Below are 13,691 nucleotides of genomic sequence, written 5' to 3'. Positions count from 1 at the left end.
CAGGTGGAGCCCAAAAACCTAGCCGCCGCCTCCGCGAACTCCCTCCTCCTCTCCCTCCGCCGCCGCCAGGGGACGCTGCCGGGCTAAGCCCGGAGGCCGACGGCGGTGGCAGGGGATCTTCTCTCACGCGTTTCCGGGGTGGTGCGGAGCCCCTAGGCGTGTGGTGGCGCGGCCGATCTGGGTTCTGCGGGGCGGCGGATGGCTGCGGTAGGTGGCGGGTGGCCGGCCTGTCCTCGGACGGCGGCGGCTAGGTGCGGCAGGCGCCCAGTCACGGAGGGCGGCGTGGGCTGCGGGCACAGTGGCCGACCTTTTCGGGTGGCGTTGGCGGCCAGCTAGGCTGCGGTGGCGTGCAATCCACCTTCAGATCGGCGGCGGCGGCGGCGTGAAGGGCCTGGTGGTCTCGTCGGCGGCACCTCCGGTTAGATCTGTTCTAACCGGTGCGCCGGCGGTGGTGGTCATCTCTTCCGTCAGAGGTGGTCGGCCTGAGGCTGGGCGTTCGGATCTCCGGATTCGTCATCCAGTGCTGGCTGCTAGTCGGGAAGACATAGTTGCTGGTGAAAATTGAGCCCACGGCGGGCGATGGCGGTGTTTTGTGTCGTTACCTTGATGAAGGCATTGTCGTGTGACTTATGTCGACCCACTCGTACTGCTGTAGGGGAAACCCTAGGATCTGGTCTTCCAGATCGGATGATGGCGGCACTGCGATGTCGTTTCTCTCTTGGGAGCATCGTTTGTGGAGCAGCGCTGGAAGTCAGAGGCAGGAGGTGGAGCGGCTTCATCTTGCACGGAGTTTTGGTGGAGATGTCAAGTCATGCCTGGCTGACAGGTGCTACGCACGACAGATCTTCCAGAGACTTCAAGCTGTGTCGGCTGGTGGTACTTGGCGGCATGGTGTTGAGGTGTACTGGCGGCGACCGCGACGTGCTCAGCAGTTCGTGCGCAGGGAGGTGGTGCCGTTGGGCGCCGTGGTGGCGTCGACGGGAGCTAGACCGGGCAAGGATGATGCATCAGTACAGCTCTGAAGATGGAGTGGTGGCAGTTGGCGGCGGCGGCCTCTGAGAGCGCAGCGGACCGGTGTGTGCCCCATACCCGGCAAGTGCCTTCGTTGGGGCCTCAGGTCTTAGATGTTAGGCTTGGCTGCGAGGTCTGTGGTATTAGGCCCGGACTATGAGTATCCCTTCATCAGTTGGATAGGAGTAGGGACAGTTGTCGTCTAGACGGTGGCTTCATACTTAATGTTGTATTTCTTTGTAAGGTCTTTTGTGAATAATTAATAAAGGATGCCGATAACGCCCACACGTGTGGGCGTTAAGAGATCTGCCCACACGTTTTGTGTGGTGTCTAAGAGGACCAGCCCACACGCCTACGTGTGGGCAAAACAACTAGCGCCCACACACATCTTTTTTTCCTCGCGGTCCCTCTCACACGCCTACGTGTGGGCAAAATGGATAACACCCACACGACCTCTCTCAGCCACCTACCTCACGGTCCCGCACGCCCCACGTGACAGTCACCACGCGTCCCTGCAGTTGCCATGGTCCGGACCCTCTTCAATGTCCGTTTAACTGCAGTTGCCATGTCGCTGAACTACAGTTGCCATGTCGCTGAACTGCAGTCTTTCAAAACTTTAGGAGTTGCCACCTACTAACACTAGGCATTTGCCATGTATGGTCTGGTCTACTGCAGTTGTCATGATTTCAAAACTTTAGGAGTTGCCACCTACTAACACTGGCAGTTGCCATGTAGCACTACAAAAAAGGCATGGCAAAAAAACATGTTTGGGTAAAAGAGAGAGTTGCCATGTACTCACAAGCACGCTAGGGCAGTTGCCATGTAAAAGAAAGAGTTGCCATCTGCTTACGTGCATGCTAGGGCAGTTGCCATGTACCATGCAAAAACACATGGCAACTCAGGTAAAAGAGAGTTGCCATCTGCTTACAAGCAAAGCTAGGGCAGTTGCCATGTACCCTGCAGAAACACATGGCAACTGACAGCTTTGGGTGTGGGCAAGGAGACGGGCGTGTAGGCGAATGATAAACGCCCACACACCAGCCCCTCTGCGTGCGTGAAAACTGGTGGCGAATTGCTAAACGCCCACACACCAGCCCCCCGTGTGGTGAAAAAGGACGTGTGGGCGACCGGATGAATGCCCACACACCAGCCCAGTCCTACGTGGCACACAAAAACTGCTAGAACGCGCCAAGATTCGTGCAGAATTGGTTGGACGAGGATCCATGCGTGTGGGCGAGTTGCCAGACGCCCACACGTGTGGGCGTTAGTCTTTCCGTTAATAAAATGGCTGCATGCATCGCTCAGATGCAGAGGTCGGGGGTGATCCTCCTTCTCTAAAAAAACAAACACAAAAAGTTGGTACAAAGGTATGCAGGCAAATCAAGCCTTGCCACATTATTTACTGGCTGTAGAAGCCTAGAAAAGAAACATAACAGAAGCCTAATCTCTCATGGAGATTCTCTCAGCCAGTGATGATAGTCTTGAAGCCATCTTTCTGCCTTCCCTTGATACCGGTAGTCACTATCTGAAGATCATGAGTACCCCCCACAAGACATCCATTTCGTTCATGCTTTTTTTTAGAAAAGGAGGATTACCCCCGGCCTCTGCATCTGGACGATGCATGCATCCATTTTATTAATTATTCTCAAAGACCTTACAAAGCACTACATCGGTAATCCTGAAGCCACCATCTAGGCGTCTAGGCGACACCTGTCGCTACTCCTATCCCCTTGATCTAGGGGTGCCGAATGTTCGAGCCTAATACCAAACAGACATCGCACCAAAACCTAACATCTAATGCCGGATGCCCCATCCCAGCCACATGTCGGGAATGGGTCACACACCGATCCGGCGCACTCACCGAGGCTACTGTCGCTGTCATCCACCTAACCATCTTCAGAGCAGGTACTGACGCAAAGACCTTGCCAGGTCAGCTGTCGACGCCACCATGGCGCCAGACAGCGCCACCGCCCTGCGCGAGGCCATCACGCCACGTCCAACGCCGGGACCCCGCTGCTCCATGCCGCTGAGACCCGCCGTCGTCGACGCAAGAGAAGGCATGCCACACCACCTCACGCCTCTTCCATCCGGCGCCGCTCCACAAATGATGCCCCCAAGAGGGAACACTACAGCGCCGCCATCGTCCGATCCGGTGATCTTAGGATTTCTCCCGGAGCGGCACAAGCAGGTTGACCATAGTTGCTTTATGATGCCTTCATCAAGGTAATGACGTAGACGCCGCCATCGCCCGCCATGACCGGAGTCGGCTCGGTTTTCACCGGTGACTATGTCTCCCCAACTCGCCGCCGATGCTAATAGTGGGATCCAAGATCCGTCACTACCACCTGGCCAACCGCGGCCTTCGGTGGAGAAGGCAGCCACCACCATCATGCCCGGGCCAAGAGACCCGGACGTCCTCGTGCCGCGAAGATTACCCAGGGGGGATCTCCTCTTGCCGTTGTCGAGACGAGGCGCAGCCGCAGTGGATCTCGATCTAAACCCCTCGGGCCCAGATCAGATCTCATCGCAGCCAAAATCTCATTCGCCAACGGCCGCCGGAGATCTCCTGGCCACCGCCAACCCACTGCGCACTGACGTTGGAGGAGGAGGGAGATGGACGCCGCTGCCCCCACGCGTTACCGCTGGCCGAGGACTGCGCCACCGCCACCGCCTCACCACAGGGGCTTCGCCCCTCGACGTCCTCAGCGACGGCGGCGGTAGTGGGAGGCGATGGAGGGGGAGGGCTGAGGGCGGTGTGGATGGGGACTCCTCGGGGGCAGCGCGTCGCCGCTGCCTCGGGGGAGAGAGGTCGTTCATGCTATATTGTCCAAATCGTTAGGATGATTACAGTCTTCAAGTTTATTAGTTTTCCTTGTCACTCGCAGTTGTTTACCATCTAGGATAGATTTGAAGGCCTTTCTATTTACCTGGCATATTCAACAGTTTATGCAAATAACTCCTATTATTCTCCATTTGATACTGTTTATATTTGCTTCTTTTTTAGAATACCAAGGACAATTGGTGTAGCAATTCCAATGAAGGCAACCTTTTTCATAACGTATGTAATGGTTGATGGATGGGCTGGGGTAGCTGGTGAAATATTGAGATTGAAGCCATTGGTTATTTTCCACTTGAAAAACTTTTTCTTGGTCAAGACTGAGAAAGACAGAGACGAGGCGATGGACCCCGGAAGTATTGGTTTTGATTCAAATGAACCCCAAATACAGCTCTACTTCTTACTTGGTCTCGTCTATGCAGTGGTCACGCCGTTTTTGCTTCCATTCATATTGGTATTCTATGTGCTCGCATACGTGGTCTACCGCCATCAGGTAAGATCCGTTTGATAGTAAAGTATTTTCTAAGTATTTTGGAAATACTACAGTTTTTGAGATTACCATAGTTTTATTTACAATGAGCTGTTTGGTTGCCCCTAAAAACTGTGCTTTTAATACTGTAGTATTGGGCAAACTGCAGTTTTTTCTCTGCATAAAAAAAAGAACCCCAATCCTCTTTTTAAAAAACAGAGCTGCTGAGTGCTTAAACGCAACGGCTAAACAGCAAATTTACAGCGTTATGCGGCAACAGCCAAACAGGTTCTATGTATTGTGAATACTCCAAAATACTCTGTTTTGATAAAACTATGGTATCTCACACCTACATGCAAAATTACTGTAGTTTTTGATGTCTGCCATTCATGATATAAATTTTGATGTTCAATAAGAGAATACTTTGATAATTCTAACTAACTGTTTAAAACTATTTTTGAAGAAATTAGTCTTATTCAATCTTTGCCACTCCTGGGCATATGTTTGTTTTGTGCAAATAATAGTCAATCTTGGATTTACCGACCCAACTTGCTAGAGTTATTATGGAAAATCCATATGACCATAGAACTAATGGAATGGATATGCTGGCAATAGAGAGATACTTTGCTGCCATTACAAATTTCAGGAGCATTCCACTTGTTCCTGAACCAAACGCACCCTTAGAGCATGTACAATCTGCCCCCCCTCAAACGACCTAACTTGAGCTTACACTGTTTCAGATAATAAATGTGTACAATCAAGAATATGAGAGTGCGGCTGCATTTTGGCCAAGTGTCCATGGGCGTATAATCACAGCATTGATCGTATCACAGCTGCTTTTCCTTGGATTATTAAGCACAAAAGGCGCAGGCCAGTCAACACCAGTGCTCCTTGTTCTTCCTGTGGTGACCTTTTATTTCCACAAATACTGCAAGAACCGCTATGAACCTGCTTTTGTGGAATATCCATTACAGGTACTGCTATTTCTGAATATGATAGTTCACTGTGCATCTCAGATCTGTGCATCTCAGATGCTGATCAGGCTACATGTTAACAATAGGTCGTACCAGCTTAACCGATATTTGTAAAATTTCGGGTTTTGTACTGGAAGATGTTTCCACCACACCCAACTTAACCGATAACAAACTTGTAACATAAGTTGAATGAAAATATAGTTATCCATCGTAAGGTATTATACTACTAGTAGTTTTATGCACTGACCAAATCCATACTATGGACTTGGCTTTGTAACCGAAAAAACTACTAACATGTTAATTTTGTTTTCCAGGAGGCAATGAGGAAAGACACCCTAGAACGTGCGAGAGAGCCAGGGTTTGACCTGAAAACGTACCTGGCAAGTGCGTACATCCACCCGGTTTTCAAAGGCGACGATGACGATGAGAAATTCTCCATGATGGATGAAGCGGAGGCAGACCAGGTCCTTGTGGCAACGAAGCGGCAATCGAGACGGAACACCCCTGTCCCGAGCAGACACAACGGTTCAGAAGCACCTTCTCTGCCTGAAATTGTAAATGATCAGCGACTATGATAGAGAGTTTGGAAGTGTACATTGAGTAAAAAGCACAGTAATTCGTTTCGGTATTGCTTTTTCTTTTTGAGTTGCCGGTATTGCTTTGTCACAATAAGGAACAATGGCCAATGTTATATTATGTACATGGAAAAAGTTCAAGTTCTTTGGTCCTGTGTTTACACTTGAAGGATGTTTGAATGCGTGTCTTGCGTTTATTCATCGCTGTGGGTTTATTGATCGCAAGACTTTCTGTGGGTTTATTGATCACAAGACTATTTCAGACTCTTACAATGGCATCTCCAAGGTGGACCCATAAACCTCCCGCAATGGTCCGGACCGCCGAAGCCATCCAACGCTGATATGTATCGGTTCGCGGAGCGGTCTGGATGCGATTTCTCTCCTATAATCTGGAGACAAAAGCAAGGAAGGTTTGCGCGAGTCCGGACTGCTCCCAACCCCGCTTCTGACCCTGGCTCGCCAAAAACCGTCACCTGCCCTTCCTGCGTTTTCCTTCTGATGCACATGCCGTATTCATATCGGCCCAGAGCACGCGGACGCTGACATTGATGCCGTGATGTGACCATAGGGAGGAAGGGCGGCGCTGACCGACGCGACCTCTCGGCAGCCGCCGCTTCAATGCGGATGCAGGTTTCCGAGGAAGCAATTCCGTTCGCTGCACCACATTGAAGCGGCTGGCCGGCCCTTCGCATGGCTTGGCCGTGGCTATTTAAGCCGCGCTTCGGCACCGTCCACATCGCATCCTCCTCCCTCCTCGTCCTTCCTCCTCGACGCACCCCCTCCACATCTTCGGCGATTGGCAAGTCCTGGGCGTCGGCGCTCGTAGGCGGTTCTAGGGTGGGATCTGGCGGCTCGTGGAGACGCTGCCCTCGGACTCCGAGGCCGTCGTCCTCGTCAGCTGGCGGCGAATTGACGCGGGCGGAGATCGTCATCTTCGCGGGCGACGAGAAGGACCAGCAGTCGTCACCGCCGCCGCAGTCCGCGCCAGCGGTGTCGGGCCAGGTCTACGCGGGCACCGACGCGGAGTTCGAGGAGCAGATGGAGCTGACGCTCCATCGCTCCATCGTCCACACCAACGGTCCGGCTCCGCCATGGGGGCGCTCCTTCCTGTGAAGCCAGAGCCAGCATCCCCTCCACGCTCTCCGTCGCTGCGCAGCAGCGGCATCCAAATCGGACGCCGCATCAAGGAAGAGCGGCTCTCCCTGCCGCCCGGACGTGCCGTGAAGGTGGAGCGCCGCTCGCCGCCGCCTCTCCGCGTCGTCAAGGAGGAGCGCCGCTCGCCGGCGCCCCCGGCCCAAGGCACGCAAGCGCATTCTGCAGTACCTCTGCAGCGGCTCCTCCTCCTAGTCGTCGTCCCAGAGGGCCATGACGGCGCATGAGTGTGCTGACCGGGAGCAGCGTCGGTGGGACAGGTGCAATGCCACGTGCCAATCCCAGTTCACGGACTCCGACGTCCCGTTGCCACACGTCACAGCGGACCCAGACCCGATGTACGACTGGGCCCTGGACCGCTCCGTGACGACGTCGGAGACGGCAAGGCGCCGTCTCCGCCACCTTGACCGGGAGATGGAAAGGTACGGCGAGGAATTGTCCCTCCCCTAGCCCACGTGCTCGGTGGCCGCGCCCGCACTACGCACGGCACAAGAGGAGGCGGAGAGGATCATCCACGAGCGTCAGGCGGCCGCCGGAAAGCCCTGCCATGGCGCCACCACCTTCCGCCATCCCAAGCCCGATGACGACGACTCTGACGGCGGGTCGGGCGATGATGACAGAGGAAGAGCAGCTGGCTAGCCCGACATTGGCTACGAGGTCACCGTGAAGTATAGGATAGTTTAGGGTTTTAGTTTTAGGTTTTTAGTTCACCGGACGAAATATCATTCGATTTTATGTTCAATTTATCCTACTTTCAATGAAATTCGCTGTATTTATATCAAAATTTCCCGTGTTTGCATCTGTATACGTGGACTGGTCCTCATTCCGCGGACGGATGCAGGAGGTTTTTTACGGGTTGCCATTGGAGATGCCCATAGAGCATCTACAACCGCGATGGGCAAATCCGACCCCTCAAATGCCCGGACGTGCCCGGGCGCATCCGCAGGCACTGACCAAGCACGCCCTATAATTTGTCTTCCACACTTGCATCCCTCATATCATGATGATGACATCACTACCACAGTTACACCCACAGCCCCTGCTGTTACTTACATGGGACCAATTACTAGAGCTCGCGCATGCCAATTAAATTACCAGGTACTTCCGTTTCTTGGTAACGATTCTAATGTTCATGAGAATATGATGCTGCCTAAATTGGATACATTTGTTTTGCTTACAAATGAAGGGCCTAGCTTGGACAAGAAGGATGAACATTGGAGCATGACCAAGCATGGAGATGATGGCATTCACAAGGGGAACAAGAACGGAGTTTCTGGTGGAGTTTTTAGCATTTGGGAGTCACCATGATGACGTACAAGGACATGGATGAAATATACAAGATGCCCTTTCATAAATTTCATCCATAGTGAAAATGCAACTAATCCCCGGGTGGTTTTGGTAATTCATAACAACATATATCTCATTAAACTAATATCCATTCAAGTTAAAGATTTCAGGAAGTTCAATGATTGGCATGGCAAAGACTAGTGATTGTGGATCCCTCAAAATGCTAAGGACATGGATTGGCAAAAGCTCAAAACTCTACATTTTTGGTTAAGTGATCCAAGATCACATTGACTCCATAGGAAAGCCCATACTATTAAAAGGGGATGAGGTTTATAATGATTTATTTGCTCAAGTGCTTAGTGACACTGCTCAAAAACCCTCAAACCACTTTCTCTATCCAAATCTGTCCAAAATCCTACATTCCAACCCGGTCCCACCAAAACATACCAATTCGGACCCACCTAGTTCATATGGACACTGCCACAGCCAAACCTAACAAAACTGATCCACCGATATGGATCTCGGTCTCATCGAGCTGGCCTTGCCAACTCTCTGTTGCCTATTGCAATTATTTTGGTCTTACCGAGTTTTGCAATCGGTGCCATCGAGATGGCTTGCCAACTTTCTGTTGCCTCATTGCTTCACTTCGGTCCTACCGAGCTGATGCAATCAGTGCCACCGAAACGACGTTTACCTTTACCATTGCACATCGGTCGCTCCGAGATGTTTCTAGTCGGTCCCACCGAGACCTCCAACGTTCATATCTTTTACACAGGTCGGTGCCACCGAGATTTCTGATTGGTGCTACCGAGTTGAGTCAAAAGTGTGTAACAGTTGGATTTCATGTGGAGGCTATATATACCCCTCCACCCCCTCTTACTCAGAAAGAGATCCATCAGAACGTGCCTACACTTCCACTACTCATGTTCTGAGAGAGAACCACCTACTCATGTGTTGAGATCAAGAGATTCCATTCCTACCATTTGAACCTTGATTTCTAGCCTTCCCGAAGTTGCTTTCCACTCAAATCCTTCTTCCACCATAGCCAATTCTATGAGAGAGAGTTGAGCATTGGGAATACTATCATTTGAAGCACAAGAGCAAGGAGTTCATCATCATCACACCGTCTATTACCTTTTGGAGAGTGGTGTCTCCTAGATTGGTTAGGTGTCGCTTGGGAGCCTCCGACATGATGTGGAGTTGAACCAAGAAGTTTGTAAGGGCAAGGAGATCACCTACTTCCTGAAGATCTACTCAAGTGAGGCAAGTCCTTCATGGATGTTGGCTATGGTGGGATAAACAACATTTCTTCTTTGTGGACCCTTCGTGGGTGGAGCCCTCCGTGGACCCGCGCAACCGTTACTCTTTGTGGGTTGAAGTCTCCATCAACGTGAACGTATGATAGCACCACCTATTGGAACCACGCCAAAAATCACCGTGTACCCATTGTGTTTGCCCTCTCCAAACCCCTCCTTACTTAAATGTGCAATGTCTTACTTACACTGCTATACTCTTGATACGTCTCCGTCGTATCTACTTTTCCAAACACTTTTGCCCTTGTTTTGGACTCTAACTAGTATGATTTGAATGAAACTAACCCGGACTGACGATGTTTTCAGCAGAATTGCCATGATGTTGTTTTATGTGCAGAAAACAAAAGTTCTCGGAATGACCTGAAACTCCACGGAATATCTTAGAATAAATAATAAATAATCCTCACCAAAGATGAAGACCAGAGGGCCCACACCTTGTCCACGAGGGTGGGGGGCACGCCCCCCCTCATGGGCGCGCCCCCTACCTCGTGGGCCCCCTGGTGGCCCTCCGACGCCAACTCCAAATCCATATATTGGCTTTCGGGGAGACAAAAACCAGAGAGAAGAAATCATCGCGTTTTACGATACGGAGCCGCCGCCAAGCCCTAATCTCTCTCGGGAGGGCTGATCCGGAGTCCGTTCGGGGCTCCGGAGAGGGGGATTCGTCGCCGTCGTCATCATCAACCATCCTCCATCACCAATTTCATGATGCTCACCGCCGTGCGTGAGTAATTCCATCGTAGGCTTGCTGGACGGTGATGGGTTGGATGAGATTTATCATGTAATCGAGTTAGTTTTGTTAGGGTTTGATCCCTACTATCCACTATGTTCTGAGATTGATGTTGCTATGACTTTGCTATGCTTAATGCTTGTCACTAGGGCCCGAGTGCCATGATTTCAGATGTGAACCTATTATGTTTTCATGAATATATGTGAGTTCTTGATCCTATCTTGCAAGTCTATAGTCACCTACTATGTGTTATGATCCGGCAACCCCAAAGTGACAATAACCGGGACCACTCCCGGTGATGACCATAGTTTGAGGAGTTCATGTATTCACTATGTGATAATGCTTTGTTCCGGTTCTCGAGGCCTTAATATCCCTTAGTTTCCAATAGGACCCCGCTGCCACGGGAGGGTAGGACAAAAGATGTCATGCAATTTCTTTTCCATAAGCACGTATGACTATATACGGAATACATGCCTACATTACATTGATGAATTGGAGCTAGTTCTGTGTCACCCTATGTTATGACTGGTACATGACGGACCGCATCCGACATAATTATCCATCACTAATCCGGTGCCTACGAGTTTTCCAAATACTGGTTCTCGCTTATTTACTTTTCCGTTGCTACTGTTACAATCACTACAAAAATACCAAAAACATTACTTTTACTGTCTTTACTTTTGTTACCGTTACCACCACTATCATATTACTTTGCTACTAAACACTTTGCTGCAGATACTAAGTTTCCAGGTGTGGTTGAATTGACAACTCAGCTGATAATACTTGAGAATATTCTTTGGCTCCCCTTGTGTCGAATCAATAAATTTGGGTTGAATACTCTACCCTCAAAAACTGTTGCGATCCCCTATACTTGTGGGTTATCAAGACCTTTTTCTGGCACCGTTGCCGGGGAGCATAGCTCTATTCTTTGAGTCATTTGGGATTTATATCTGCTGGACACTATGAAGAACTTGAAAGACGATCGAACTACTATTTTGCCCTCAACTACGAGGGGAGGTAAGGAGCTGCCATCTAGCTCTGCACTTGATTCACCTTCTGTTATGAGTAAGCTAGCGACACCTAAACCTGCTTCTGCTATTCGTTCCGATATGTCGCATGTTATTGATGATGCCACTTCTGCTACGCATGATACTTATGATGAAACTACTTCTATGCTTGATACTACTGTGCCCCTTGGTGAATTTCTTGATGAACAAATTTCTAGATCTAGAGAAAGAGAAATTATTGAATCTGAATACGATGATGAGAATATCCCTGCTATTCCTGAGGGTTATCTTTTTGATGCGGAATCTTCTGCAGCTATTTTTGCCTGCCAGGATAGATACGAACTTAAGAGGTTGCTAGTTAAATGGAATAAAGAATCTCTTAGAGATAGAATGAAACCCGACCCTGCTTTTGCTACTTCACCTATCTGTGTTCCTGATAAGGATTATTATGAATTTTCTGTTGATCCAAATATAATTACTTTGGTTGAATCTGATCCTTTCTATGGCTATGAATCTGAAACTGTTGTGGCACATCTTACTAAGTTAAATGATATAGCCGCCCTGTTTACTAATGATGAGAGATCGCGCTACCTTTATATACTCAAAATATTTCCGTTCCCATTAAAGGGTGATGCTAAGATATGGTTTAATTCTCTTGATCCTGGTTGTGTGCGTAGTCCCCAGGATATGATTTATTACTTCTCTGCTAAATATTTCCCCGCTCATACAAGCCGCTTTGAGGGAAATATACAACTTCGTGCAAATTAAAGAAGAGAGTCTCCCACAAGCTTGGGGGAGGCTTCTCAAGTTACTTAATGCTTTGCCTGATCATCCTCTTAAGAAACCTGAAATACTTGATATCTTTTATAATGGACTAACTGATGCTTCCAGAGATTACCTGGATAGTTGTGCTGGTTCTCTTTTCAGGGAAAGAACACCGGATGAAGCTGAAATTCTATTGAATAATATGTTGACAAATGAAAATAATTGGGCACCTCCCGAGCCAGCTCCTGAGCCAATTACTGAGCCTATTCCTAAACCAACTCCGAAGAAGAGAGGTGTTCTATTTCTCAGTCCCGAAGATATGCAAGAGGCAAAGAAATCTATGAAAGAAAAAGGTATTAAAGCTGAAGATGTTAAGAATTTACCTCCTATTGAAGAAATACACGGTCTTAATTTACCGCCTGTTGAAGAAGCATATGATCTCAATTCCTTATTCACTGAAGAACCTCCTGATCCTGATATCCCGACACACGTAGTAAAGGTAAATTCTCTCTATAGATATGATAAAGCTGAAGTCCCTCCTACTAAAATTGCTAGTCAGTGCTTGGATGAGTTTGATGACTTTATGTTTAAGCAAGATGACTTTAATGCTTATTTTGGTAGACAATTAAAACAGAATACCTTTATGATTAAACGCTTGGGTGATTATATGGCTAATATTAGAGGTGAACTTAAACTTGTTAGCAAACATGCTTCTATGGTTACCACCCAAGTAGAACAAGTACTTAAAGCTCAGAAAAAAGTGCTTGATGAAATGAATAGTAAGAAAAATGATTATGCTGTTAGAGTGGCTACTAGAACTGGTAGAATGACTCAGGAACCTTTGTATCCTGAAGGCCACCCTAAGAGAATCGAGCAAGATTCTCAGAAAAATAATATTGATGTACCTAGTTCTTCTAAAAGGAAGAAAAAGAAAAATGATAGGACTTTGCAAACTTCTAGTGAACCTATTGCTGAACCACGTTAGAATCCAAATGATATCTCTATGTCTGATGCTGAAACACAATCTGGTAATGAACATGAACCTAGTGAAAATGTTAATGATGATGTTCATGATGATGCTCAACCTAGTAATGATAATGATGTAGAAGTCGAACCTGCTGTTGATCTTGATAACCCACAATCAAAGAATCAACATTATGATAAAAGAGACTTTGTTGCTAGGAAACATGGTAAAGAAAGGGAACCATGGATTCAGAAACCCATGCCCTTTCCTCCGAAACCATCCAAGAAAAAGGATGATGAGGATTTTGAGCGCTTTGCTGAAATGATTAGACCCATCTTTTTGCGTATGCGATTAACTGATGTGCTCAAAACAAATCCTTATGCTAAGTATATGAAGGATATCATTACTAATAAAAGAAAGATACCGGAAGCTGAAATTTCCATCATGCTTGCTAATTATACTTTTAAGGGTGGAATACCAAAGAAACTTGGAGATCCAGGAGTACCTACTATACCGTGCTCCATTAAGAGAAATTATGTTAAAACTGCTTTATGTGATCTTGGAGCCGGTGTTAGTGTTATGCCTCTCTCTTTATATCGAAGACTTGA

General features: G+C 48.5%; 1 protein-coding gene across 2 annotated transcripts in view; it reads left to right on the top strand.

Annotated features, from left to right (window-relative positions):
• The window catches only part of LOC119276063 (calcium permeable stress-gated cation channel 1-like), a 15,028-nt gene extending 8,994 nt beyond the window's left edge, over positions 1-6,034 (top strand). For both annotated transcript variants that reach the window (XM_037557035.1, XM_037557033.1), the window contains exons 10-12: positions 4,016-4,340; positions 5,057-5,290; positions 5,605-6,034. In XM_037557035.1, the coding sequence (XP_037412932.1) occupies positions 4,016-4,340; positions 5,057-5,290; positions 5,605-5,865 (820 nt within the window). In that variant the 3' untranslated portion in view covers positions 5,866-6,034. The remainder of the gene's footprint in view (positions 1-4,015; positions 4,341-5,056; positions 5,291-5,604) is intronic.
• The last annotated feature ends 7,657 nt before the right edge of the window (positions 6,035-13,691 follow it).

Source organism: Triticum dicoccoides, chromosome 3B, assembly GCF_002162155.2.
Source record: "Triticum dicoccoides isolate Atlit2015 ecotype Zavitan chromosome 3B, WEW_v2.0, whole genome shotgun sequence".
NCBI classification, from domain to species: Eukaryota; Viridiplantae; Streptophyta; class Magnoliopsida; order Poales; family Poaceae; genus Triticum; species Triticum dicoccoides.
This window is presented reverse-complemented; position numbering and strand designations above follow the sequence as displayed.